General features: G+C 49.4%; 1 protein-coding gene across 1 annotated transcript in view; it reads left to right on the plus strand.

Annotated features, from left to right (window-relative positions):
- SLC4A3 (solute carrier family 4 member 3) overlaps nt 1-25635 on the plus strand; it is a 706827-nt gene that overhangs the window by 232857 nt on the left and 448335 nt on the right. Inside the window, exon 7 of the mRNA XM_069227213.1 lies at nt 24919-25070. Coding sequence (XP_069083314.1) covers nt 24919-25070 — 152 coding nt within the window. The remainder of the gene's footprint in view (nt 1-24918; nt 25071-25635) is intronic.

The following is a 25635-nucleotide window of genomic DNA, read 5'->3' on the forward strand; positions in this document are numbered from 1 at the left end:
TCAGCCCATGCTCCACTCCCCTTCTCTATCCATCTTATACTGTTACTAATAGCACAGCGGCACCCTCTCCTCAGCCCATGCTCCATTCCCCTTCTCTATCCATGTTATACTGTTACTAACAGCACAGCGGCACCCTCTCCTCAGCCCATGGTCCAGTCCTCCTCTCTATCCATCTTATACTGTTACTAACAACACATCGGCACCCTCTCCTCAGCCCTTGCGCCAGTCCCCTTCTCTATCCATCTTATATTGTTACCAACAGCACAGCAGCACCCTCTCCTCAGCCCATGGTCCAGTCCCCTTCTCTATCCATCGTATGCTGTTACTAACAGCACAGCGGCGCCCTCTCCTCAGCCCATGCTCCATTCCTCTTCTCTATCCATCTTATACTGTTACTAACAGCACAGCGGCACCCTCTCCTCAGCCCATGCTTATGTCCTCTTCTCTATCCATCTTATATTGTTACTAACAGCACAGCGACGGCCTCTCCTCAGCCCATGCTCCAGTACTCTTCTCTGTTACTAACAGCACAGTAGCACCCTCTCCTCTGCCCATGCTTATGTCCTCTTCTCTATCCATCTTATATTGTTACTAACAGCACAGCGACGGCCTCTCCTCAGCCCATGCTCCAGTCCTCTTCTCTGTTACTAAAGTACAGCAGCACCCTCTCCTCAGCCCATGCTTATGTCCTCTTCTCTATCCATCTTATATTGTTACTAACAGCACAGCGGCTTCTCCTCAGCCCATGCTCCAGACCTCTTCTCTATCCATCTTATATGTTACTAACAGCACAGCGGCGCCCTCTCCTCAGCCCATGCTCCAGTCCCCTTCTCTATCCATCTTATATTGTTACTAACAGCACAGCGGCGCCCTCTCCTCAGCCCATGCTCCTGTCCAGCGGCACCCTCTCCTCAGCCCATGCTCCAGTCCCCTTCTCTATCCATCTTATACTGTTACTAACAGCGGCGCCCTCTCCTCAGCCCATGCTCCAGTCCTCTTCTCTGTTACTAACAGCACAGCGGCGCCCTCTCCTCAGCCCATGCTTATGTCCTCTTCTCTATCCATCTTATATTGTTACTAACAGCACAGCGACGGCCTCTCCTCAGCCCATGCTCCAGTCCTCTTCTCTGTTACTAACAGCACAGCAGCACCCTCTCCTCAGCCCATGCTTATGTCCTCTTCTCTGTCCATCTTATACTGTTACTAACAGCACAGCGGCACCCTCTCCTCAGCCCATGCTCCAGTCCTCTTCTCTGTTACTAACAGCACAGCGGCGCCCTCTCCTCAGCCCATGCTTATGTCCTCTTCTCTATCCATCTTATATTGTTACTAACAGCACAGCGACGGCCTCTCCTCAGCCCATGCTCCAGTCCTCTTCTCTGTTACTAACAGCACAGCCGCACCCTCTCCTCAGCCCATGCTCCAGTCCCCTTCACTATCCATCTTATATTGTTACTAACAGCACAGCGACGGCCTCTCCTCAGCCCATGCTCCAGTCCTCTTCTCTGTTACTAACAGCACAGCGGCGCCCTCTCCTCAGTCTGTGCTGCAGTCCTTTCCTCCTCCCTCCTGACTTTGCCAAAGGGGCTCACACACACTTTTAGGTCACATTGTAATCCCCTGTCCGCCCCGCCGCTTCCGATCACACAGAACTGGCCTTAGATCGATAACTCCCCCTCACCCCCCGCGCGGTCTGCGAGCCCCCCTCCCCACTGATCAATGCTGGTGATTCACCGGGGGGCCGTGAAGGGGGGGGGGGATAAATGTAGAGGGGCAGGAAGGCTGCTGTGAGGAGAGGGCCATGGGTGACGAGGAAGGGGTCCTGGGGTGGTGTGTGTGTGGGGGGTGTATGTGTATGTACACAATCCTATACATATGTGTACATGTACACATCTATGTGTACATGTGTCCGTGTGTGTACATGTACACACCAATATATGCATGTATGTGTGTGGGTATATGCACATGTATACACCTATATAGATACATGTGTGTTTGTGTGTGTGTATATGTACACAATCCTATACATATGTGTAAATGTACACACCTATATATAATGTGTGTGTGTGTACATTTACACACCTATATATGCATGTTTGTGTGTGTTTATATGTACATGTACACCCCTATTTATACACGCATGCCTGTGTATGTATATGTAGACAATCCTATACATGTTTACATGTACATACCTATATGTACATGTATGTACATGTACCTACCTATATATATATGTATATGTGTGTGTCCATTTACACACCTATGTATGCATGTTTGTGTGTGTGTGTGTATATGTACATGTACACCCCTATTTATACATGCATGTCTGTGTATGGATATGTACACGATCCTATACATATGTTTACATGTACACACCTATATGTACATGTATGCGTGTATGTACATGTAAACACCTATATATACATGTGTGTTTGTATGTATATGCACATGTACACATCTATAAATACATGTGTGTGTAAGTATATGTACACAATCTGTCATTTAGTGGTATATTTCAACACAAAATGAGTCATCGCGTCAAGTTTTTGACACAAGGACACACTTGGCGCAAAAAAGCACCAAAACTACAACCCAACCCCTGCGCTTCCCTGGTCCTTCGCGGTGTTTCTGCGCTCTCATGGTATAATTTTGCTGTAAACGGTGGCGTAATTACATTAGAAGGCGTAATGGCATCATTTTGAGAATTTTGCTTAGCAAGTGTAATGTGATATTCCCGAAAGTAAGCAGAATACGCCTATGTAATTTAGATTTCGCCGGGGGCTGGTGTTTACGCGGTGCAGGAGTGGCCAGAAGGGCAGCGGGGGCTTCACATGTTGGAGACACAGGTGGCGAGAGTGAAGGCAGTGTTGGATTAAGAGAGGGCACAGGGGCAGCTGACCCCATGAAAGGGAAGGTTGCACAGGAGATGCACCTGGGTATGTACACAATCCTATACATATGTGTACATACATATAACATGTACATGTACACACTTATATGTACGTGTGTGTGTATGTCCATGTTAACACCTATGTATGTGTGGGAGGGTCTATGTACATGTACACACCTATATAGACAGATTTACATTTTGGCTAATATGCCTAATTTAACATACATTTCATGGAATTTCGTGTTATTACGAGAAAGCTAATTTTGCGAATTTCACACACCCATAATAAATGCTTAACAAATACAATGGATCGACACATTGGCTGCCCTCCATAAACATTCAACCAGAGAAGCCAGTGGAAGTCCGCTCCGGAGAACTCGGAGTGCCGAGGGGACACCTCCCTGTGCCACCTCTCTGTGCCACAGCATTCAGTGGCCACGGGTCGGGTGGCACAGCTGTGCCGAGACTCAGCATCCCTGGCCCCCAGGTGCTCTCGAGCTAGGCTGCTGGGGATGGGGGGCGGCTGGAGCGGTTCCTGCTGGTGAAGGGGCTGTCTGTAGGGCTATGCCTGGAGCCATGAGTGATAGGATGGTTAAGGAGTCAGTCACCGGAAGTGTGTGTGACTGTGGGGGCTTCAGGTGCCCCCTCAGACTTAGGGTCGCCGCTGAGGTGTAAGCGGTTCCTGACATCTTGGCGCAGTCGCTGAAGGCTGGAGTGACTTCTGTTGGATGGGGGTATTCAGTGGCGTCTAGGCACTGCTTAGGGGGTGCTGTGCTTGCTAAGAGGGTTTGGTGTTTTTCATGGCTGTGCGATGCTTCCTGAGGGGCCAAGGCTGGAGGTGGGTTCCTTTGGTGACAGTGCGCTGCTTTACTGACCAGAAATCTGCTGCGTGTGTAGGATGGCGTCAGTGGTGGGGCTGTGGCCGGATTTCGTGGACTCTGGCAGGTCCTTCAAGCAGATGCGAGCACTGTTAGAGGACAGTCAGTGCAAAGGCAGGAATAACATGCCGGAATGAATCTCAGCCACTGACAATTGCACTGGGTCGCTTTCGAGTCCACTGTTTTTAGCTTGTCTGTGCCATTACAGAAAAGTACTAAGTACATATATATCAGCTCTGGCCCGGGCCACGAGGGGAGGTCAGGCCAGATTGCCAGACCGGGCCTTTTCTGAACGAAAACCAATCCAGGACCACTTTCAGCCTTGTGGGGACTCATCAGTGAGGGGAAGCTTGAGGCCTGGCCCTCTCCCCCTACCTAGGGAAACTCACCAGCACAAGAAGCCATGCTGGAATGCTTGAACTCACCTCAGCCACTGAGGGCCACATTCCAGTTCATTGTTTTACAGCACGTCTGTGTCTTCACAGAGGCCGAACATGAACAAAGCAGACTTGGGCTCACCCAGGAGGGGTGTCCAGAGAGAGCTCCCAGACCGAGGCCCCTTCTGAAAGGGAGCCCAATGACCCCCGACCGCTGGGCCTCACTAGCAGAGCGCCAGAACGCGCAGTGACGCGGAGTGAAAGGTCAGCTTTGTTTATACAAACCTAGGGGCAACAAAGATGGCCTGCGATGTGGCCCAGAGGACGCGCCATCGGCTGTGAGTGTTTCCGACCTCCCCCATCGTTTTTGTTGTTGTTGTTTTTTTAAAGTAAGATGTAGGTGCAGTGGGTATTTTCAGACACCACCCACAGCTCACTGAGGCGCAGGACGCAAGCCGCAGCTCAGGTATGAGGCACTATAATGTTCAAACCACTCAGTGGTTACTTGTGTTCCGGGTCAGAGGTTACCTGACCTCACAGTTCTTGCTGGAGCGAGCCCACTGGAGAAGGACGAAGACTGATTTGCAACTGATTGACGTCCCTCTAGTGGCACAGAGAGCAAAGGATGACATCCGGGGATGCAGCACTGAGCGACTACCAGTGCCTGAGATTAATCAAAGCATTCCATTCCACCATTACCTGCCTGTTTTTTCTTTCTTCCTAAAGGTTTGTCCACAGCATTTGTCATGTGCTGGAGCTGGCTGAGCACTTGGTGCTGGGTAGAACTTCCAACTTGAGGCTGCTGGTCGCTGAAGGGGGCACGTGTGAGTGGATGTACTGTGGGCTGTGATGGAGGGGGTGGTCTGTGAAGGTAAAGCGGATTGTAAGTTGAGCTGGTAGTTGGGTAGAATTGGTGCTGGAGTGGTTGCAATTAGGCGAAGTGGCTGGATGGGGTGGCTGGAGCTGGGTGCAGTGGTTGGTTGGAGTGGCTGCAGTTGGGTGGAGTGGCTGGTTGGAGTGGCTGCAGTTGGGGTGGCTGTAGTTAGATAGAGTGGCTGGTTGCAGTGACTGCAGTTGGGTGGAGTGGTACTTTGGAGTGGTTGTATGTGGATAGAATGGCTAGTTGGAGTGTCTGGTTGGAGTGGCTGTAGTTGGATAAAGTGGCTGGTTGGGGTGGCTGTAGTTGGATAGAGTGGCTGGTTGGGGTGGCCGGAGTTGGGTGGAGTGGCTGTAGTTGGGTAGATTGGCTGGTTGGAGTGGCTGCAGTAGGGTGGAGTGGCTGGTTGGAGTGGCTGAAGTTGGGTAGATTGGCTGGTTGGAGTGGCTGCAGTAGGGTGGAGTGGCTGGTTGGAGTGGCTGTAGTTGGGTAGATTGGCTGGTTGGAGTGGCTGCAGTAGGGTGGAGTGGCTGGTTTGAGTGGCTTGTTGGGGTGGCTGTAGTTAGATAGAGTGGCTGATTGCAGTGACTGCAGTTGGGTGGAGTGGTACTTTGGAGTGGTTGTATTTGGATAGAATGGCTAGTTGGAGTGGCTGGTTGGAGTGGCTGCAGTAGGGTGGAGTGGCTGGTGGGAGTGGCTGCAGTAGGGAGGAGTGGCTGGTTGGAGTGGCTGTAGTTGGATAGAGTGGCTGGTTGGAGTGGCTGCAGTAGGGTGGAGTGGCTGGTTGGAGTGGCTGTAGTTGGATAGAGTGGCTGGTTGGAGTGGCTGCAGTAGGGAGGAGTGGCTGGTTGGAGTGGCTGTAGTTGGATAGAGTGGCTGGTTGGGGTGGCTGCAGTAGGGTGGAGTGGCTGGTTGGAGTGGCTGTAGTTGGATAGAGTGGCTGGTTGGAGTGGCTGCAGTAGTGTGGAGTGGCTGCAGTTGGATAGAGTGGCTGGTTAGGGTGGCTGGAGTTGGGTGGAGTGGCTGATCTGGGCTGACCCTGTATCCTTAAGAGTGATCACTCTGTTCCATGAATGTGTGCTGAGTTTACAGGCACAGGCTGTGCCTGGATGTGGTGTGCAGACATGGACATCCAGCCTTGGAGCATACCACTCTGTAGGGGGGCAGGGGGTAGAGAAGGCTATGGGTTGGCTCCCATTCCATCACTGTGCCCACTAAGATGCACGGCAACGTCATGGAAACCCAGGATGGCACCCCAGGGCACAGAGGAGTCAATACCAGCAGGAGGGGCGGCAGGGGGGAGAGTCCGAGGCTGAGAGGGAGACAGGGAGACATCACAGAGAGCCAGGGAGACAGCACACCAGAGGAGCCCGAGAGGAAGCCAGAGAGAGAGCAGAGAGACATCACAGAGGGGAAGAGAGAGAGGGGAAGCCAGAGAGACAGCACAGCACACCACAGAGGGAAAGAGAGACAGCCAGCACAGAGGAACCAGAGAGACAGCACAGCACACCACAGAGGGAAAGAGAGACAGCCAGCACAGAGGAACTAGAGAGACAGCACAGCACACCACAGAGGGAAAGAGAGACAGCCAGCACAGAGGAACCAGAGAGACAGCACACCACAGAGGGATAGAGACAGGTACGAAGAGAGCACAGAGGACCCAAAGAGGGACCCAGAGAGACAGCACAGAGGGGCCAGAGAGACAGCACAGAGAGACATCACACCACAGAGAGATAGAGACAGGTAGCAAGAGAGACAGCACAGAGGATCCAGAGAGACAGCACAGAGGAGCTAGAGAGACAACACACCGCAGAGAGGAATAGAGAGGGGGGCAGAGATACAGCTCAGAGGAACCAGAGAGACAGCACAGACAGAGGGGGGCAGAGAGACAGTACAGAGAAGCCAGAGAGACACCACAGAGTAGCCAGAGAGACAACACACAGGAGGAGCCAGAGAGGGAGCCGGAGAGAGAGCAGAGAGACAGCACAGAGGGGAATAGAGGGAGGGGAAGCCAGAGAGATATCACAACACACCACAGAGGGAAAGAGACAGTACAGAGGAGCCAGAGATCCAGCACAGAGGAGCTAGAGAGACAGCACAGAGAGAGCCAGAGAGGCAGCACAGAGAGAGACACAGAGACAGCACAGAGGGAGCCAGAGAGACAGCACAGAGGGAGACAGAGAGACAGCACAGAGAAGCCAGAGAGACAGCACAGAGGAACCAGAGAGACAGCACAGAGGAGCTAGAGAGACAGCAGAGGAACCAGAGAGACAGCACAAAGGAACCAGAGAGACAGCACAGAGGAGCTAGAGAGACAGCACAGAGAGAGCCAAAGATCCAGCACAGAGGAGCTAGAGAGACAGCACAGAGAGAGCCAGAGATCCAGCACAGAGGAGCTAGAGAGGCAGCACAGAGAGAGCCAGAGAGACAGCACAGAGGGAGCCAGAGAGACAGCACAGAGAGCCAGAGAAACAGCACAGAGAGACAGCAGAGGAACCAGAGAGACAGCACAAAGGAACAAGAGAGACAGAACAGAGGAGATAGAGAGACAGCACAGAGAGAGCCAGAGAGACAGCACAGAGAGAGAGCCAGAGAGACAGCACAGAGGGAGCCAGAGAGACGGCACAGAGGGAGCCAGAGAGACAGCACAAACAGGAAGAGAGAGGGAGCCAGAGAGACAGCACAGAGGAGCCAGAGAGACAGCTCAGAGGAGCTAGAGAGACAGCACAGAGAGAGCCAGAGAGACAGCACAGAGGGAGCCAGAGAGACAGCACAGAGAGAGCCAGAGAGACAGCACAGAGCAAGCCAGAGAGACAGCTCAGAGGAGCTAGAGAGACAGCACAGAGAGAGCCAGAGAGACAGCACAGAGCAAGCCAGAGAGACAGCACAGAGGAACCAGAGAGACAGCACAGAGGGAGCCAGAGAGACAGCACAGAGAGAGAGCCAGAGAGACAGCACAGAGGAGTCAGAGAGACACCACAGACAGGAAGAGAGAGGGAGCCAGAGGGAGAGCACAGACAGGAAGAGAGAGGGCACCGAAGCCTGGCAGGAGGGGTCTCTGTGCTTGAGGTCGTCAGTCGTGCAGGTCTTGCTTGGACGCGGATCGTCTCTCACGAGGGTCCTCACCCTCCACTTCCTGTTCTCTTCCGGAAGTGTCTCTTCATGGATGCCTGGCTGACTCCTACTCCCTGCTGCGACTGCTTGCCCAGGGGTCACCAGCGAAGGATAGATGCAGACTTCTGACTGGCGGCGTGGCCTCTCCAGGACCTCAGAGGCCACCAATCTTCAGAACCTTCCTTGGTGGCTGCAGGTCCACTCTGAGCTGACCAGGGCCTGCCCCCTGAAGTGCCCTGGGAGAGTGTCTCTCTACATGACTCCTGGTCAGTGTCCATCTGATTCTGATCCACTCTAATCTGACCAGGGCCTTCCCTGAGGGGAAGGGTGTCACCTGCATCATCCGCAGGGTCTGTCTATCTACACGACACCTGCTGCTAGTCCACTCTGAACCACCTGGGACCTGCCCTGAGGTGGGGGCTCTGCCTGAACCATCCCCGGAGTGTGTGTCTCTACACGACGCGTGGTCATTCTTGACCTGCTCCTGGCTCCCTCAGCACGCGACTGGGGGCCTGTCCTCAGGTGTGGCTCTACCTGATACCTGGTCAGTCATCATCTGTTCCTGGTCCCCTCTGCACCACCAGGTGCCTGCCCACAGGGGTGTCTCTGCCTGATACCTGGTAAGTCATCACCTGGTCCTGGTATCCTCTGTACCACCAGGCGCATGCCCTCAGGTGTGTCTCTACCTGATACCTGGTCAGTCATCACCTGCTCCTGGTCCCCTCTGCTCCTCCAGGTGCCTGCCCTCAGGTGTGTTTCTACCTGATCAGTCTTCACCTGCTCCTGATCCCCTCTGCACCACCAGGTGCCTGCCCTCAGGTGTGTCTCTTCCTGATACCTGGTAAGTCATCACCTGGTCCCCTCTGCACCTCCAGGTGCCTGCCCTCAGGTGTGTCTCTACCTGATACCTAGTCAGTCATCACCTGCTCCTGGTCGCCTCTGCCCTCAGGTGTGTCTCTTTACTCCACACCTGTCCATCCCTCACCTTCCTGCGCTCCCGTGCAGTCACCTGACACGGCCTTCCTGCAAAGCACCATGAGGACTATCCAGGAAGGTGACGAGAGTGCAGAGAGAGGGGACAGCCCTGAGAGTGCTGAGGGATGGGGCAGTCCAGAGGGAGCTCGAAGAGAGCTCCAAAACTCCCACATGCGCGACATTCGGGACTCCTTGGGCTACGAGGACTTTGAGGAGTTCGTCCTTGACTTCGAGGACTACGACCTCTGGGAGACCATCGAGAGCCACCTCCAATGCCAGAGCGATGACACCTCTTGTGAGTACCAAAAGTCTGCCTGAGAGATGTGTATTAATGTATATTTATTTTATCAGTATAGCACTCGAACCTTAGGTGTCTTGTTGGGTGGTGTGGCAGCCTCAGCTGACCTTAGTTGTCCTGTTGGGTGGTGTGGTAGCCTCAGCTGACCTTAGGTGTCTAATTGGGTGGTGTGGTAGCCTCAGCTGACCTTAGTTGTCCTGTTGGGTGGTGTGGTAGCCTCAGCTGACCTTAGGTGTCTAATTGGGTGGTGTGGTAGCACCGGCCTGACCTTAGGTAACTTGTTGGGTGATGTGGTATCCTCAGTTGACCTTAGACATATTGTTGGGTGGTATGGTAGCCTCAGTTGACCTTAGGTGTGTTGTTGGGCGGTGTGGTGGCCTCAGCTGACCTTAGGTGCCTTTTTGGATGATGTGGTATCCTCAGTTGACCTTAGACATATTGTTGGGTTGTATGGTAGCCTCAGCTGACCTTACATGTCTATTTGGGTGGTGTGATAGCCCCAGCTGACCTTAGGTGTCTTGTTGGGTGGTGTGGTATCCTCAGTTGACCTTAGGCATGTTGTGGGGTGGTGTGGCAGCCTCGGTTGACCATAGGTGTCTTGTTCAGTTGTGTGGTAGCCTCAGTTGACCTTAGGTGTGTTGTTGGGTGGTGTGGTAGCATCAGCTGACCTTAGGCGTCTGGTTGGTCAGTATGGTAACACAGCTGACCTTAGTTGTCTCTTTGGTCAGTATGGTAGCCCTTAGGTGTCTTGCTGGGTGGTGTGGTAGGCCCAGCTGACCTTAGGTGTCTTGTTGGGTGGTGTGGCAGCCTCATTTGACCTTAGGTGTCTTGCTGGGTGGTGTGGTAGCATCAATGGACCTTAGTTGTCTTGTTGGGTGGTGTGGTAGCCTCAGCTGACCTTAGGTGTCTAATTGGGTGGTGTGGTAGCACCAGCTGACCTTAGGTAACTTGTTGGGTGATGTGGTATCCTCAGTTGACCTTTGATATATTGTTGGGTGGTATGGTAGCCTCAGTTGACCTTAGGTGTGTTGTTGGGTGGTGTGGTAGTATCAGCTGACCTTACGTGTCTAGTTGGGTGGTGTGGTAGCCCCAGCTGACCTTAGGTGTTTTGTTGGGTGGTGTGGTATCCTCAGTTGACCTTAGGCATGTTGTGGGGTGGTGTGGCAGCCTCGGTTGACCAGAGGTGTCTTGTTCAGTGGTGTGGTAGCGTCAGTTGACCTTAGGTGTGTTGTTCGGTGGTGTGGTAGCATCAGCTGACCTTAGGCGTCTGGTTGGTCAGTATGGTAACACAGCTGACCTTAGTTGTCTCTTTGGTCAGTATGGTAACCCCAGCTGACCTTAGGTCTTTGATTGGTCAGTACAGTAGCCCCAGCTGACCTTAGGCTTCTGGTTGGTTGGTACGGTAGCCCCAGATGATCTTAGGTGTCTAGTTGGTCGATACGTAGCCTCAGCTGACCTGAGGCGTCTCATTGGTCAATTTGGTAGCCACAAAAGATCGTAGGCACCTTCTTGATTGGTGTGGAGGCAGCAGACCGGTGTGGTCTGATGAAGCTCAGTGAAGAAGTCCTGGACCACAAGGCTTAGGCTCTTGAACTCAGTCCTTTCTTTGACCAGGAGCTGGAGAAGCCTTGTGAGAGTGGGCGTGACGTGGTAAGTGTGCTTCAGACTGAGGACGCGAGCAGCATAGGTCCGGACTCTGTGGTGTGGCCAAGGTTTCATTAGTCCATCGATTACTATGATCGATTCTTGAGGTCCTCACCACAGTGACTGGAGGGTCCCTCTGAGGCTGAAGCAGTTTGGGCAGGGTAGGTTGTAGGACTCAAAAGTGGAATCAGTGGGACATTCACTCCACAGGTGAAAGGTTAGCCTTGAGTACAGGGAGGGTGCAGACATTCTGAGAGGGTGTTGATGAGGACTCGAGGTTACAGACTTGTGAAGTAGGAAGGAGCACAGATCACCTGCCACAAGAGGCAGAACCTCAGTGAAAGACAGAGTCAGGACTGGTGCCTCCAGGTGTGCACTCTCAACAGAACTTTAGGCAAATACCTGCATCATTGGAGAGTTTGGGTGCTCTCTAGGTTCAGGGATGCAGGGGATCCCCTCCACCATGCATAATGGAAGAGAAGAGCACTAACTGAACTAGGATGCGAGCAGATGCATTACCTGTGCACAGCAGTACTGCATCCTAGTGTCCAGGGACTAGACCTGGTCACTATGGTGTGAGATGCTACAGGGCTAAGATTGAAGACTTCTGGGTGCTCTCTTAGTCCAGGAATGTAGGGGATTCCTTCTACTGTGTATGATAGGGAGAGGAAGAGCCCTGGGGTAACTAGGATGCATAGAAGTGCATAACTTGTGCACAGCAATGATGCATCCTAGTGTCCAGGGACTAGACCTGGTCACTATGGTAACAGATGCTACAGGGCTAAGGTTGAAGACTGCTGGGCGCTCTTTTGGTCTAGGGATGCAGGGGATCCCTTCTACTTTGTATGATGGGGAAAGGAAGAGCCCTGAGATAACTAGGATACATAGAAGTGCATTACTTGTGCACAGCAATGCTGCTTCCTAGTGAGGGGGACTAGAACTGGTCACCACGGTAACTGATGCTACAGGGCTAAGAGTGAAGACTGCTGGGCGCTCATTTGGTCTAGGGATGTGGAGGATCCCTTCTACTGTGTATGATGGGGAGAGGAAGAGCCCGAAATGAACTAGGATGCAAAGCACTACATTAACTGTGTACAGCAATGCTGCATCTTAGGGTGCATGGACTAGACTTGTTTACCATGGTAACAGATGCTACAGGGCTAAGAGTGCGTGTTAGAAATTGGGACTCTAGTTGGCACAGCTTTGCACCCTGTCCAAGTAGGGACCACAATCCTAGTCAGAGTGAGTCACAACACAACCCAAATTATCCTGTACTCACCCTCCGGTAGCTTAGCACTGAGCAGTCAGGCTTAACTTAGAAGGCAATGTGTAAGTATTTGTGCAATAACTCATGCAGTAATGCAGTGAAAACACCACAAAAAGTACTCTACACTAGTTTGGGAAAATAGATAATATTAATCTGCATAAAATGGGACCAAAATGACACTATATGCACAGCTCAAGATACCACTTTTTAAAATTTTAAATGAGTCTTAATCTATAGGAATCAATGGTTGCATCTTTTTAACACCCAATACCTGGGATGCATCAAAATTAACAACACAGAGGGCCGCAGAGGAGGTGATACGTTGGAAAGTAAGGTGATGAGTCAATTTTTCCTGCGTTGCAGTGGTGATGTGTCGATTCTTTCCTCACGGGCAAGGTGATGTGTTGGATTTCTGAGTGCACAGCCATGGCTCGTTACTGCCGTGTGGGATATTTTGGCACCCAAGGATGATGCATGGAAAATCGAAAACTTGCTGCGATGATGAAACAGGTGCTGCCTCGATCCGGTAGCAAGACAGGCGCTGCGTTGATTTTTGCAGGCACTGTGTCGATTTTCCAGCATAGTGGATTTTCTTTCTCAGATGAAGTCTTTCACGGCCCTGAGACTTCTTAACAGGAGGCAAGCTCAGTCCAAGCCCTTGGAGATCACTTGTGGGGGAAGGCAGAGTCCTTCCAGCAGAGTCAGTAAACAGCCGGTAGCAGGGCAACTAGCAGGAGAGCAGTCCTTCCAGAATAGCAGTCCAGGTGAGCCCTTTGGGTAGCACGGCAATCCCTGTGACAGAGTCCAGTTGTAGGTCAAAAAGTGTCTGACCTAGTCTATACACCCAAATGTGCCTTTGAAGTGGAGGGAACTTCAAGGAGTGGTTTTGAAGTGCACTATTTTCCCTTTGAACTTAGCCCTGTCTGCCAGGAGATCAGTGGGGGGTTATCAGTCCTTTCTGTGAGGTCAAGCCACTACCCTTTGAAGTGTAATTGAGAGCCCCCCCCCCCACTCTCCCTGCCCAGGAAGACCCATCAGTATTCAGATGAAGCTGAGTATCATGTGTTTGTGGTTGTCTGGGTGGAATGCACAAGGGGCGCTGTCAACCAGCGCAGACCAGACATGGATTGGAGACAGACTGTAAGGCACAGATAGCAGTAAGTGCAGAAAAATGCCTACTTTCTAAAAGTGGCATTTGTAAAATAGAAATGTCAATTCCAATTTCACCAGTAAGCATGATTTCTCACTACCATTCCAACCATACCACACATGACAATGCTACTCCTTTCAGATCAGAAATTACTTCTTAAAAGTATATAAGGGAATTTCCATTGTTAGCCTATGAGAGGAGCAGTCCTCACAATAGTGAAAAATGTCTTTGGGAGTTTTTCACTACCAGGACATGTAAAACTTAGAAGCACATGTCCTGCCTTACATAGCACCCTGCCCTATGGGTTACCTAGGGCCTACCTTAGGGATGACGTATATGTAATAAAAGCGGAGTTTAAAGCTTGGCAAGTAACTTTAAATGACAAGTCGAAGTGGCAGTGAAACTGCACACACAGGCCTTGCATTGACAGGCCTGAGACATAGTTAAGGCGCTACTTTTGTGGATGGCTGTGCTAAGAATGCCCCTATGCCATACTCTGAAACGTCTGTCTTCACGATTAATTCCTTGGAGTAATCACGGGCCCTGAGCACAAGTGCTATGCACATGGCTTCCTTGAGAGAATCAAAGGCTTTCTGACAAGCCTCTGTTCAGATCACCAATCTAGGCAGCTTCTTTGAAGTCAGCTCAGTTAAGGGGGCAACAATGGTGCTATATCCCTTAACAAATCTTCTGTAATAGCCAGTGAGGCCCAGGAAGGCTCTCACTTCTGTTTGGGTTCTAGGTGGTTGCCAGGCCGTGATTGTCTCAGTCTTGGCCTGGAGGGGCTGCACCTTGCCACCAACTACCAGGTGTCCCAAATACACCATGGAACCCTGCCCAAACTGCCACTTGCTGGCCTTGATTGTCAGGCCTGCCTGTTTCAGGGCCTGAAGCACCTCTTGGATGTGATGCAGGTGTTCTTCCCAGCTGTAGACAGCAATATTGTCTAAGTTGGCAGCACAGAAAGCCTCCTTGCCAGCCAAGACCCTGTTAACCAACTGTTGGAAGGTAACAGGGGCATTCTTCAAGCCAAAGGACATCACCTGAAATTGGTAATGGCTCTCAGCATTTGAGAATGCTGACCTCTCTTTTGCTCCCTCAGTCAAGTTGATCTGCCAGTACCCTGATGTTAAATCAAAAGTATTGAGGAATTTGGCAGTGTCTAGCCTGTCAATGAGCTCATCAGCTCTGGGGATAGGGTGGGCGTCAGTCTTGGTGATAAAATTAAGGCCTCTGTAGTCTATGCAGAACCAAAGTTCTGGTTTGGTGCCCGATGGGGTGGCCTTTGGTACCAAGACCACAGGGCTAAGGACTGCTAGAGGGTTCAACCGCCCCTAAAGCCAGCATCTTGGAGACTTCCTACTGGGTGCTGGCTCTCACCCTGTCTGACAACTGGTAAATTTAATTTTGTCTTTACAGGGGAACTGTCTCCTGTGTCAATATCATGGACAAACAGATGTGTGAGTCCAGGGGTGAGTGAGAACAGTGAGGCAAACTGTCCCAGCAACTGCTAACAGTCACCTTACTGCTCTGGGGTCAGGGTGACAGAGAGGTTGACACCCTCCACGGACCCATCGTTTTTCTTTGCAGAGAGGAAGTGAGGGAGAGGTTCGCTCTCTTCCTCCACACCCACATCTGTCACAAGGAGCATGCTCACTTCAGACCTCTCAAAGTGAAGCTTCAGTATGTTCGCATGGAGCACCCTTGGGGTTCCTATGGGTCTGGAGGTCCAGAAATTAAGTGGCCTTCCCCTTATGGTCCTTGATTTCATATGGGCCAGTCCAGTGGTCCTGGAGAGCTCTGGGCTCTACTGGCTCCATCACCCATACTTTTTGGCCAGGCTGAAACTCCACCACAGTGGCCTTCTGGTCATACCCGCGTTTCATTACCTCTTGTCTGGCCTCGAGGTTGCTCTTGTCCTTCTTTCAGAAGAGGTGCATCCGGTTCCGGAGGGCCAACATGTAGCTCACCACATCCTGGGGGGGTTCATAGGAGCTTTCTACCACCCTTCTTTGACAATGCGCATAAGTCCTCTGACAGGGTGACCATAGAGGAGTTTCAAGGGACTGAACCCTGCTCCTGTGACACCTCTCTGTAGGCAAAGAGAAGGCATGGCAAGAGGGTTTCCCACTTCTTTTCCCTTACAGCCTTAGGCAGGCCTGCGATTATGCCCTTTAAGGTATTTTTGAAACTTTCAACTATACCACTGGATTGGAGGTGATAGAGTGTGGTGAACTTATAAGTTACACCACACACATCCCTCATGGGCTTAATGTACGTAGACATGAAGTTACTGCCTCGGTTAGTCACTATTTCTTTGGGGAACCCCACACGGGTAAAGCTCCCCATCAGAGCTCTGGTCACCACAGGTGCAGTCACTGTGCTCAGAAGGATTGCCTCTGGGTAGCATGTGGGATGGTCCATCAAGACCAGGATAAGCCTGTTGCCTGGGGCTGTCTTGGGGTCCTACGTGTTGTTATGTGAGGGGGTTTTATAAAGCGCATAACTGACCCAGAACCGGGGCTTCCCAGCACAATGGACCAATGCCATTGATGCCCACCCTTTCAAAGGGGTCCCAATGATGGAAAGTGGGATCAGGAAAGCCTTCTGCTTTTTCCCTGACTTCCCACTGGCCTGGCAGGTGAGAGAGGACTTCATTCTGGCCAATAAAAGTGGGTGGCAAACCTGGCAAAGGTCTTGCCTTGCCCTAAATATCCTGCCAGGGGTATGCCATGAGCCAAACCCAGTAGGAAGGCTCGGTAACACTGGGGAACCACCAGCACACGGGCTGCCCCAGCACTAGGAGCCTTAGGCTCCATGTCCGTCTGTGTTATGGCACTATACGGATAGGGCGCCATGGTGCGGGCTGTGTGTGCAAAGGCTACTGCAGCCCCAACGTGCCCTGTTCAAACACTCAATAGTTCCTGACAATAATAAACAAATGGAGCTCTGGTGAGATGGGGAATAGCAAAGAAACCGAGTTTTAGGATGTCAGAGTGATGAATACACACGGTGATGTCAGAAGGTAAGTAAACAAAAAGTAAGGTGATGTCGGAGTGTTGAGTAAACAGAAGATGGTGACGTCAGAGGTAAACAGAAGATGGTGAGGTTAGAGGTTTAGAAAGTGGATCACGATGATGTCAGAGGGTTAAGTAAACAGAGCACGGTGTTGTCAGGGGGTTAAACATCACACTGTGATATCAGAGGGTTAAGTAAACAGAACACAGTGATGTCAAAGGGTTAATTAGGGCACTTTGATGTCAGAGGGTTAATCAGGGCACTTTGATGTCAGAGGGTTAAACAGGACACAGTTTTGTCAGAGGGTTAAACAGGGCACCTTGGCATCCGAGGGTTAAACAGGGCACTTTGATGTCAAAGGGTTAAACAGGCCACGGTGATTTCAGAGGGTTAAACAGGACACCTTGATGTCGGAAGGTTAAACATGGTAAACAGGGCACAGTGATGTCAAAGGGTTAAACATGGCACAGTGTTGTCGGAGTGTTAATCAGGGCACCTTGATGTCAGAGGGTTAAACAGGGTACAGTGATATCAGAGGGGTTAAACAAGGCACCTTTATGTCAAAGGGTTAAACAGGGCACCTTGATGTCAAGGGTTAAGCAGAGCACCTAAATGTCAGAGGGTTAAACAGGGCACAGTGATGTTGAGGGTTAATCGGCGCATCTTGATGTCAAGAGTTAAGCAGGGCACCTTGATGTCGGAAGGTTAAACAGGGCACCTTGATGCCAGAGGGTTAATCAGGGCACCTTGATGTAAGGGTTAAACAGGGTACAGTGATGTCAAGGGTTAAACAGGGCACCTTGGCACCAGAGGGTTAAACAGGGCACCTCAATGTCAGCGGGTTAAACAAGGTACGGTGAGGTCAGAGGGTTAAACAGGGCACCTTGATGTCAAGGGTTAAACAGGGCACTCTGATGTCAGAGGTTTAAACAGGGCACCTTGATGTCAAGGGTTAAACAGGGCACTCTGATGTCAGAGGGTTAAACAGGGCACCTTGATGTCAAGGGTTAAACAAGGCACTCTGATGTCAGAGGGTTAAACAGGGCACCTTGATGTCTAGGGTTAAACAGGGCACAGTGTTGTCAGAGAGTTAAACAGGGCACAGTGTTGTTGGAGGGTTAAACAGGGCACCTTGATGTCTAGGGTTAATCAGGGCACAGTGTTGTCAGAGGGTTAAACAGGGCACAGTGTTGTCAGAGGGTTAAACAGGGCACCTTGATGTTTAGGGTTAAACAGGGCACAGTGTTGTCAGAGGGTTAAACAGGGCACAGTGTTGTCAGAGGGTGAAACAGGGAACAGTGTTGTCAGAGGGTTAAACAGGGCACAGTGTTGTCAGAGGGTTAATCAGGGCACAGTGTTGTCAGAGGGTTAAACAGGGCACAGTGTTGTCAGAGGGTTAAACAGGGAACAGTGTTGTCGGCGGGTTAAACAGGGAACAGTGTTGTTGGAGGGTTAAACAGGGCACAGTGTTGTCGGAGGGTTAAACAGGGAACAGTGTTGTTGGAGGGTTAAACAGGGAATAGTATTGTCGGAGGGTTAAACAGGTCACAGTGTTGTCGGAGGGTTAAACAGGGAAAAGTGTTGTCGGAGGGTTAAACAGGGAATAGTATTGTCGGAGGGTTAAACAGGGAACAGTGTTGTCGGAGGGTTAAACAGGGAATAGTGTTGTCGGAGGGTTAAACAGGGCACAGTGTTGTCGGAGGGTTAAACAGGGCACAGTGTTGTCGGAGGGTTAAACAGGGAACAGTGTTGTCGGAGGGTTAAACAGGGAACAGTGTTGTCGGAGGGTTAAACAGGGCACAGTGTTGTCAGAGGGTTAAACAGGGAACAGTGTTGTCGGAGGGTTAATCAGGGCACAGTGTTGTCGGAGGGTTAATCAGGGCACGGTGATGTCGGAGGGTTAATCAGGGCACAGTGTTGTCGGAGGGTTAATCAGGGCACGGTGATGTCAGAGGGTTAATCAGGGCACGGTGATGTCGGAAGATTCCTTTCACCAAGTCTAAAAGTTACAGAGGGGACACAGTAAATACTGCCCCCAGTCAGAGGCATTGCTTAAAGAGAAGGGGCTCCAACATAATCACAGGAGGGCCAGGCGTACCAGGCTTTTAGGATGTCCACAGGTGGTAAATTTGCATATCAACTTTAAATAACTTTCATTCATCGTCACTGGTTGTGCTAAGGAGGTGCTTCCAGACACATTCAAGTGATCACTTCAATGATTAGGGCTGTGGGTTTGTGAACCTTCATGGATGTAATTAGGCCTGGGAAGAATTTCAATTATGCCGGGGTAATTGGAGTAATTTTGGTAATTCTGTGTTACTCTTTGATGCGGATAATTATGTGATTACTCCCCATTGTGCAATTTGGGGAAAAAACAAGAGCACATTTAGCAAGCGTGAGTGGCGGCTTCCTTTTGCTATTCATGTTCTGCTGCATTTAGCGATATTTCTTAGGTCAAAAATGCAATATATGAGGGTGTATTTTGAGCCAAAAAACATAGCGCTTGATACTCAAAGTAATGTGGAAAAACATCCTACCCCAATAGCACTTTTAGGAAGTGCGAGCAGTTGCTTGTGCTTGCTTTTCTTGTTCAATCATCAGCCCAAAATGTATAATTGTGTCCATTTTATGAGAGGGGAATTTTGTGTTAAATCAAGAATTACAATTCTTGTATCATTCTGCGTAATCTCACTGAATTCTTACGTAATTCTACAAGATTAGGCTACACAGAGCTATGCGACTTAGACCCAGCCTTAGATATAACATATAATCCCTCCTAGAGACATGGGGGCTCATTCAGTTTCAGTACCAAAGATAGCCCAGGAGGGGGCTTTGGGGTGAAAGACTTGGGCCCTTATTTCAAGCCCCAGTATTTTGATGCAGGGATACCGTGGGGTGGACTCACTGGGGGGGGAGGGGGAGGAGAGCAAGGGGGCACCGTTTGCCGCCCCTCCGGTGTAGGAGTAGGGTGTGTGGGTGTGGGCATATCCTGCAGCCCCCCAGCACTCTGCCAGGTGGGGAATCCAGTGCCTCCGGATTACCAGTTCTGGGGAATCTGGGAGCAATAATTCCAGGCCTGGAGACTCTGGATTACCTTGGAATACCTAAGCTGTTTTCCCCTGGGAATGCCCCTCTGAGCAATAGTGACAAGGGCCTCTACCTTGTGAGTGCCTGGGCTGCACCTGGGGCACAAACCTACTCTACTAGGGTAGGATGTCTGGTACTGCAGTCCAAGAGATTTTACCAGGGTCTCAGTTTACCTTCATGACAGTTTTTGGCTGCAGTAAATCTTTCAACAGTTTCCAGCCTGGAAAGGGGCTGAGAAGACTTTGGGAATGCTCAAACATCCAAGGCAATCTCTGGGCCTGATTTAGAATCTGGCAGATAGGTTACTCCATCACAAATGTGGTCCCATCCGCCATATTACGATCCCCATAGGATATAATAGGATCGTAATACGGCGGACGGGATATCCGTCACATTTCTGACGGAGTATTCCCCTCTGCCAACTTCCAAATCAGGCCCTATGTTTTGGAACACCTACTCCCACTCTCCCCCCGCACTGGAATTTCTTGAACCTCACTGTGGTGAAATCTGGTGCAGTAAGTGCGTGTGCGCCGGTGGTGGTCCCTCCGTGGGCTCCTGACGGGGGTAGAACAGGCAGGTTTGGTCATGAAGTTATGTGGACGACCCTGAGTTCTAACAAGGCCTCTAGTTACTTGTCCCTGCGCACACAGGGAGCTGAGGTGGATGCTGTGAATCTCAAGGCACCTATGGGACAGAGAAAACAGTCCTCAGAGGACAGTGGGAACTCCCCTTATGGGACAGAGCAATCCTTATGGGACAGAGCAAACAGTCCTCAGAGGACAGTGGGAACAATCCTTATGGGACAGAGCAGTCCTTATGGGACAGAGCAAGCAGTCCTCAGAGGACAGTGGGAACAACCCTTATGGGACAGAGCAGTCCTTATGGGACAGAGCAGACTGCGTATAGGACACTGCAAACAATCCTCGCGGGAGAGAGCTAACAGTAAATATGGGCAGAGTGAGCAATGCTTACGGGACAGAGCGAACAAAAAGTGTTGGACAGAGCAAACAGCACCGTGAGATTAGAGCATCCAAGGTTAGCCTCAAACAACTCAAATGTCGTTAACAAGCCAAGACCGTGAGCTCTGAATAATCAGCACAGTCTTAAAATCTGTCACTCCTCTAGCAGAACATAGATTATAAATTTAGCTAGAAGGCACAGGGATAAACTAGCTGCACTTTGAGCCTCTGTAGGGATTTACATTTCTCTTAAATTGGTGTTCACCAATACTTACCAAGGGACTTTGCACAATCGTTTTGTGATATTGCCAGACTGTGACTTTCTGCAAAACTTTGATGACATGTTATGCGGCACTCAACCAGTCACACCTCCCTGTACGGTGTGTTATACCTCGTATTGTTTCGGCCAATGCATCATGCAGTGCTCAGAAACCTGGGCTGGTGGGGTGAGTGCAATAGCAAATTATATATAATTAAATACAAGCATTGGCATAGCCAATAGGTGTCGCCTTTTGGACCTTATAAGTGTTTAGCCATGCATCACATTATCCCGGGTGTTGTACCACCAGGGATTGAAGAGATACACAGTTACTACACACTGGGTCATGCAGTCTGATCCAGGAGTACATGCTTGCCTCAGGAAACATTAATGGGCCCATGCCAAGCCTTTTTAACATACACAGGATTGAGCGCATCCCCGGCACTGTTGTACTGAAAGAGACACCGAGGTGCATCACCATAAATGTAAAGGCTGGTCCACGTGGTGGGACATGAGCATACGTGCAGTTCAGGCATTCAATAAACTCATCTGGTAGCAATGAATGTACACACGGGACGCCTGGTATGCATGCTGTGTAAGCCATTCATCAAACCTGACTGATGTGGTAGGTGTCATCTCGTTAAATGTGAAAGGACACTCGATCGCTGTGAAAACACGCTTATGACCACGAATCTCCTGAAAACTACAACTTCTGGTACAGAGCACCGAGTCAGATTGTGTGTGAAAACAATGTACAGAAAATTTGTATTGCAATAAAAAAACAATAGCATGCATTAAAAACATAAGTATTGGTGCACATGTGACTTAATTGGCCAACAGCCTGTATTTGTGGTTCGTGAAACCGTAGACTATAACTAAACCTGTAAGACCACTGAGTCCAGGATAAATGTGTTCTAGGGGTTATTAATGTTACAAAAGCCGCGTGCGCGCTCGATAGGTAACATATGGTAAAAAGCTGCACGTTGGTGAGACTCATAAATAGAATGATTCAGTAGGTGTAGTGAAAAAATCACGTTCATATTAAATATGGATTCCCAGTGAGGAAATTAAGTAAACAAGTGCATGTTTCCTGGTAAAACGGGTCAATGCTGAACCCATGGTATGTGTCTTGTGGATTTAAAATATTGAATTGTGTAAACAATGGAAGTACACTGGACTATCAACTTGAATGAGTATGGGCTGTGAGTGTAGTTAAGGATGGTTAGTTCAAACTCCTATATGAAGGCAGATAATATTCCAGTGATCCCTGGACCTCTTGATAGCGTACCACATGTGATTTATACACAATGCATGTGTTGTATATAAGTAAAATATCAGTTTGACAGCCTAAATGGCCATGCCGCGCATAAGTTCCTGTAAAGAAGCTATTAATTGCAGGTCCAGGGTGATTACTCATGAACTCTGGACGGCGTATCAAATATTACAGTAACTACTCCAAAGCATGTATAATGATTATCGCTCCCTCAGCTGACCCTATAAATGGGTATTCGTTAGGCGGGTTTCCCTTAAAAACACAGATAGTCTCAAAATACTGATGGTATCCTAATGACTGCAGGTAATTGGGTAAGCTAACAGAATTATTATGTCTGAATACCCAATACACATAGTACAAAAAATTGTGATGGCGAAATCCGCCAGAATGAAAATTCAACAAGAGCACTCGGTACTGTCACATGGTGTGGCTCCGTCGGCGTTCATAATGGTTGTCTTATTCGTATGTTATGTATACCCTGATTGCAGGGCCCACGGAAAGGGGACTAACATAAATGAGATGCAGAGTCATGAAACACCACTCGCCATGTTAGTATGTTAGAAGAAGTTTGTCGCCGGTGTTAAGGAACAATCCTGTTAATTTTTGGTGTGTCATGATCTGTGATGTTTGACGCGGTTTCAAGTAATTGCATGAAAAATAACAAGGAAATGAGAAACCATTTTAAAATGATCCGTGATGTCTCTAAATAGGAACGGAAGGGCTTTCCGGTATGAGGTTCAATAACAGAGTACAACCGCCTGAGACTTTGGAGCCTAAATACAATAATAGAAAATTCAAATTGGAAAATGGGCTTGCTAACAGAAAAACACAAGATACAAAAAACTGCCCATTTATGAAGTAAGCAATGGTAAAAAGAATGACTTTGTTTTCACAAAACTGGGACAAGCAATAGACATCATTGTAGGACTACAAACTAATGCACATGGAAAAGGAGAGGGTGGGGGCTGGCTGAAGCAGCAAAGCGGGGGAGGTTGTGGGATGGGAGAAATCCTCTCACTTTCAAGTCAGAGAAAGAAAATTAAAGAGGCCCCTTGAAAACAGTGTCTGACATTTGATCTTGGTCTTTGAATGTACAGAAAATGTGAGGCAATAAGAACAACAATTACAGTCCTGTTTACAGAACTTGGAGTGACCGAAAACATCCAGTGGTCGTGTGAAGTGCTCTTAGACAAAGGAGAAAAGTAGTCCCTAAACAGAAGCAAAATGGGACGAGTTTAAGGCTACAAGCAATTGGGCAGTGATCCGTGGGAGGAAACAAAACATGAAAAGGATTAACAGATAGGAAAGATTAACCACTAGCAAGCAAACCTTCTGAAAGGACACTCGAAGTAAGAAATTAAAAGCAATGGATGGTTTGTAAGCCCACAAAGTATATACAACATGTCTCAAAGAGACCTCGAAAGCACTGTGTAGGCTCAACCTAAAACTCAGTGGGGGCCAACCTGTCACCCTCGACATGCTGGTGCACCACCACGGTGATTGGTGGAGTCATTGCTGAACATGGGCAGGGCCAGTGGTGTGTGATTTGTGGTCTACCAGGTGACACACCTGTACTTGTACAGCCAGAGGCGGGGGTGTGAAAGGAACCCCACATTTTCTGGTGATTTTTCTTTTGCAGCTCTCACCTCTTTCAAGCTGAGTTTGTTTTGAACATTTGTGATATAAAATATATAGTAGGAATTCCCATGAAGAACATATTATCCTTTCAAGACCTCAGTGGAGATACTTAATTACAGCAGATTGGGGTTTCTCTTCTAAAGACTTGTTCCAATCACATCAACATTATTTTTGGGAGATATTACTCATTGTTTAAGATAACTAATATGAACAAGTAGGGGCTAATAGAAGGTCATCTGGTGATAGTACACCATACTTCAGAGAGAGTTAGAGGGCAGGGTTATGGGAGACAGGGATGGTAATAGCCGGTAGATGATGCTCTTGTGGTAGAGGATGGAGCCACGAGTAGGGGTAGTATCAGCTGGTAGATTAGGCGGTGGCAGTCAGCAATGACGCTGATAGAATGTTTGTGGTGAGTTGACAGGAGATGGTGATGGTAGAATATGCTCTAGGCTGAAGATACACTGACTGTAAATAAAAAGAGGGGTAGACTGTACATGAGATGGTGATGGTAGAGTATGGTGGGTGTGGATGATTCACTGACGGTAAATGACGTGAGTGGTGTACGGTACATGATACGGTTAGGGTGGATGATACACTGACGGTAAATGACGAGAGTGGAGATGGTATAAGATATGGTGATGGTAGAGTATGGAAGGGGCGGATGATACACTGACGGTAAGGGACGAGAGCGGTAGATGGTACGTGATATGGTCATGTTAGCGCACGGTGGGCGTGTATGATACACTGACTGTAAATGATGAAAGTGGTAGACGGTACATGTTAAGGTACACTGTGGTAGGAGAGGTAATTGAAGGTAGTTGATTGGGTGATGATAGGCGATGACTGTCATGGACAGTAGATGATACACTGATGGTAAATGATGATAGTGGAGATGGTAAGTGACAGTAGGGTACGGCAGGAGAGGTTGTTGAAGGTAGTTGATATGACAAACATGATATCCCGAGAGTGGTCGATGTCAATGATAGATCTTATAGGAAGTGAAGGCAGTTAGATGAGGTGGAATGACAGAGACTCTCAGTGACAGATAGATGCTGATTCTGTGATCTGTGATAAATGCTTTGGGGTGCTGGACAATGTTGGTGATACATGATAAAGATGATACATAACAGGGTTGGTGTTTAGACAGACACCCCTGCCTATTTGTGTCTAAGTGCTTGACTAGTGCCTGACCTTCCTGGTTCCTCTTCCAGGTCACCGATTTGAAGACAACCCTGGAGTGAGGAGACACTTGGTGAAGAAGCCGTCCAGGAATCAGATCACCAAAGCCAGCAAGAAAATGGTGGTGACATCATCGCTGAAAAAGAAAAAGAAGAAAAAGAAGCTGGACAGGAGACCTCATGAGGTACACTACATAAGACCCCTCACCCTTGGTTCTAGGTGATTGCATCCTTTCTGCTAGGACCCCCCTATTCTGACAGGTTCTGTATCATGAGGTAGAGCTAACCCAGGAATACCAAGGCTCAAACAGAAGAACTTCTCCAGCATTCCTTTAATAAGAGGTGGGTGTAAGGTCTCCCATCACCCAAACTCCACAGAAGGAGAAGAAAGGTTAATGTGGGATAGCATTGAATAAAATGCATGAAGTTTTGTGAAAGTAAGGATCTGCCTAAGTGATACTTCCATAGGCTAATAGAGCCAGGGAAGGGGCAAAGCTAGATTCTAGACAGAATCTAGCTGATGGCGTAAGGTTAGAGACGCAGAGTTTGACTCCTCAGGGTAGCCGGTGATCAACAGGTGAGCAAACTGAGGATCGAGTAACATCGGGCAATGGGTAGGTGAGTGGAGCAACAAGGTACTATGCATATATGCAGAACAATGTCAGCCTGCTTCATTAACAGTGTGGTACTGGAGGATCATGGTCAAAATATCGTCTGACATAAATATGATCTCCTAAATATTGTTTACAA

The sequence above is a fragment of the Pleurodeles waltl genome, chromosome 3_2 (genome assembly GCF_031143425.1).
Source record: "Pleurodeles waltl isolate 20211129_DDA chromosome 3_2, aPleWal1.hap1.20221129, whole genome shotgun sequence".
Classification (NCBI taxonomy): domain Eukaryota; kingdom Metazoa; phylum Chordata; class Amphibia; order Caudata; family Salamandridae; genus Pleurodeles; species Pleurodeles waltl.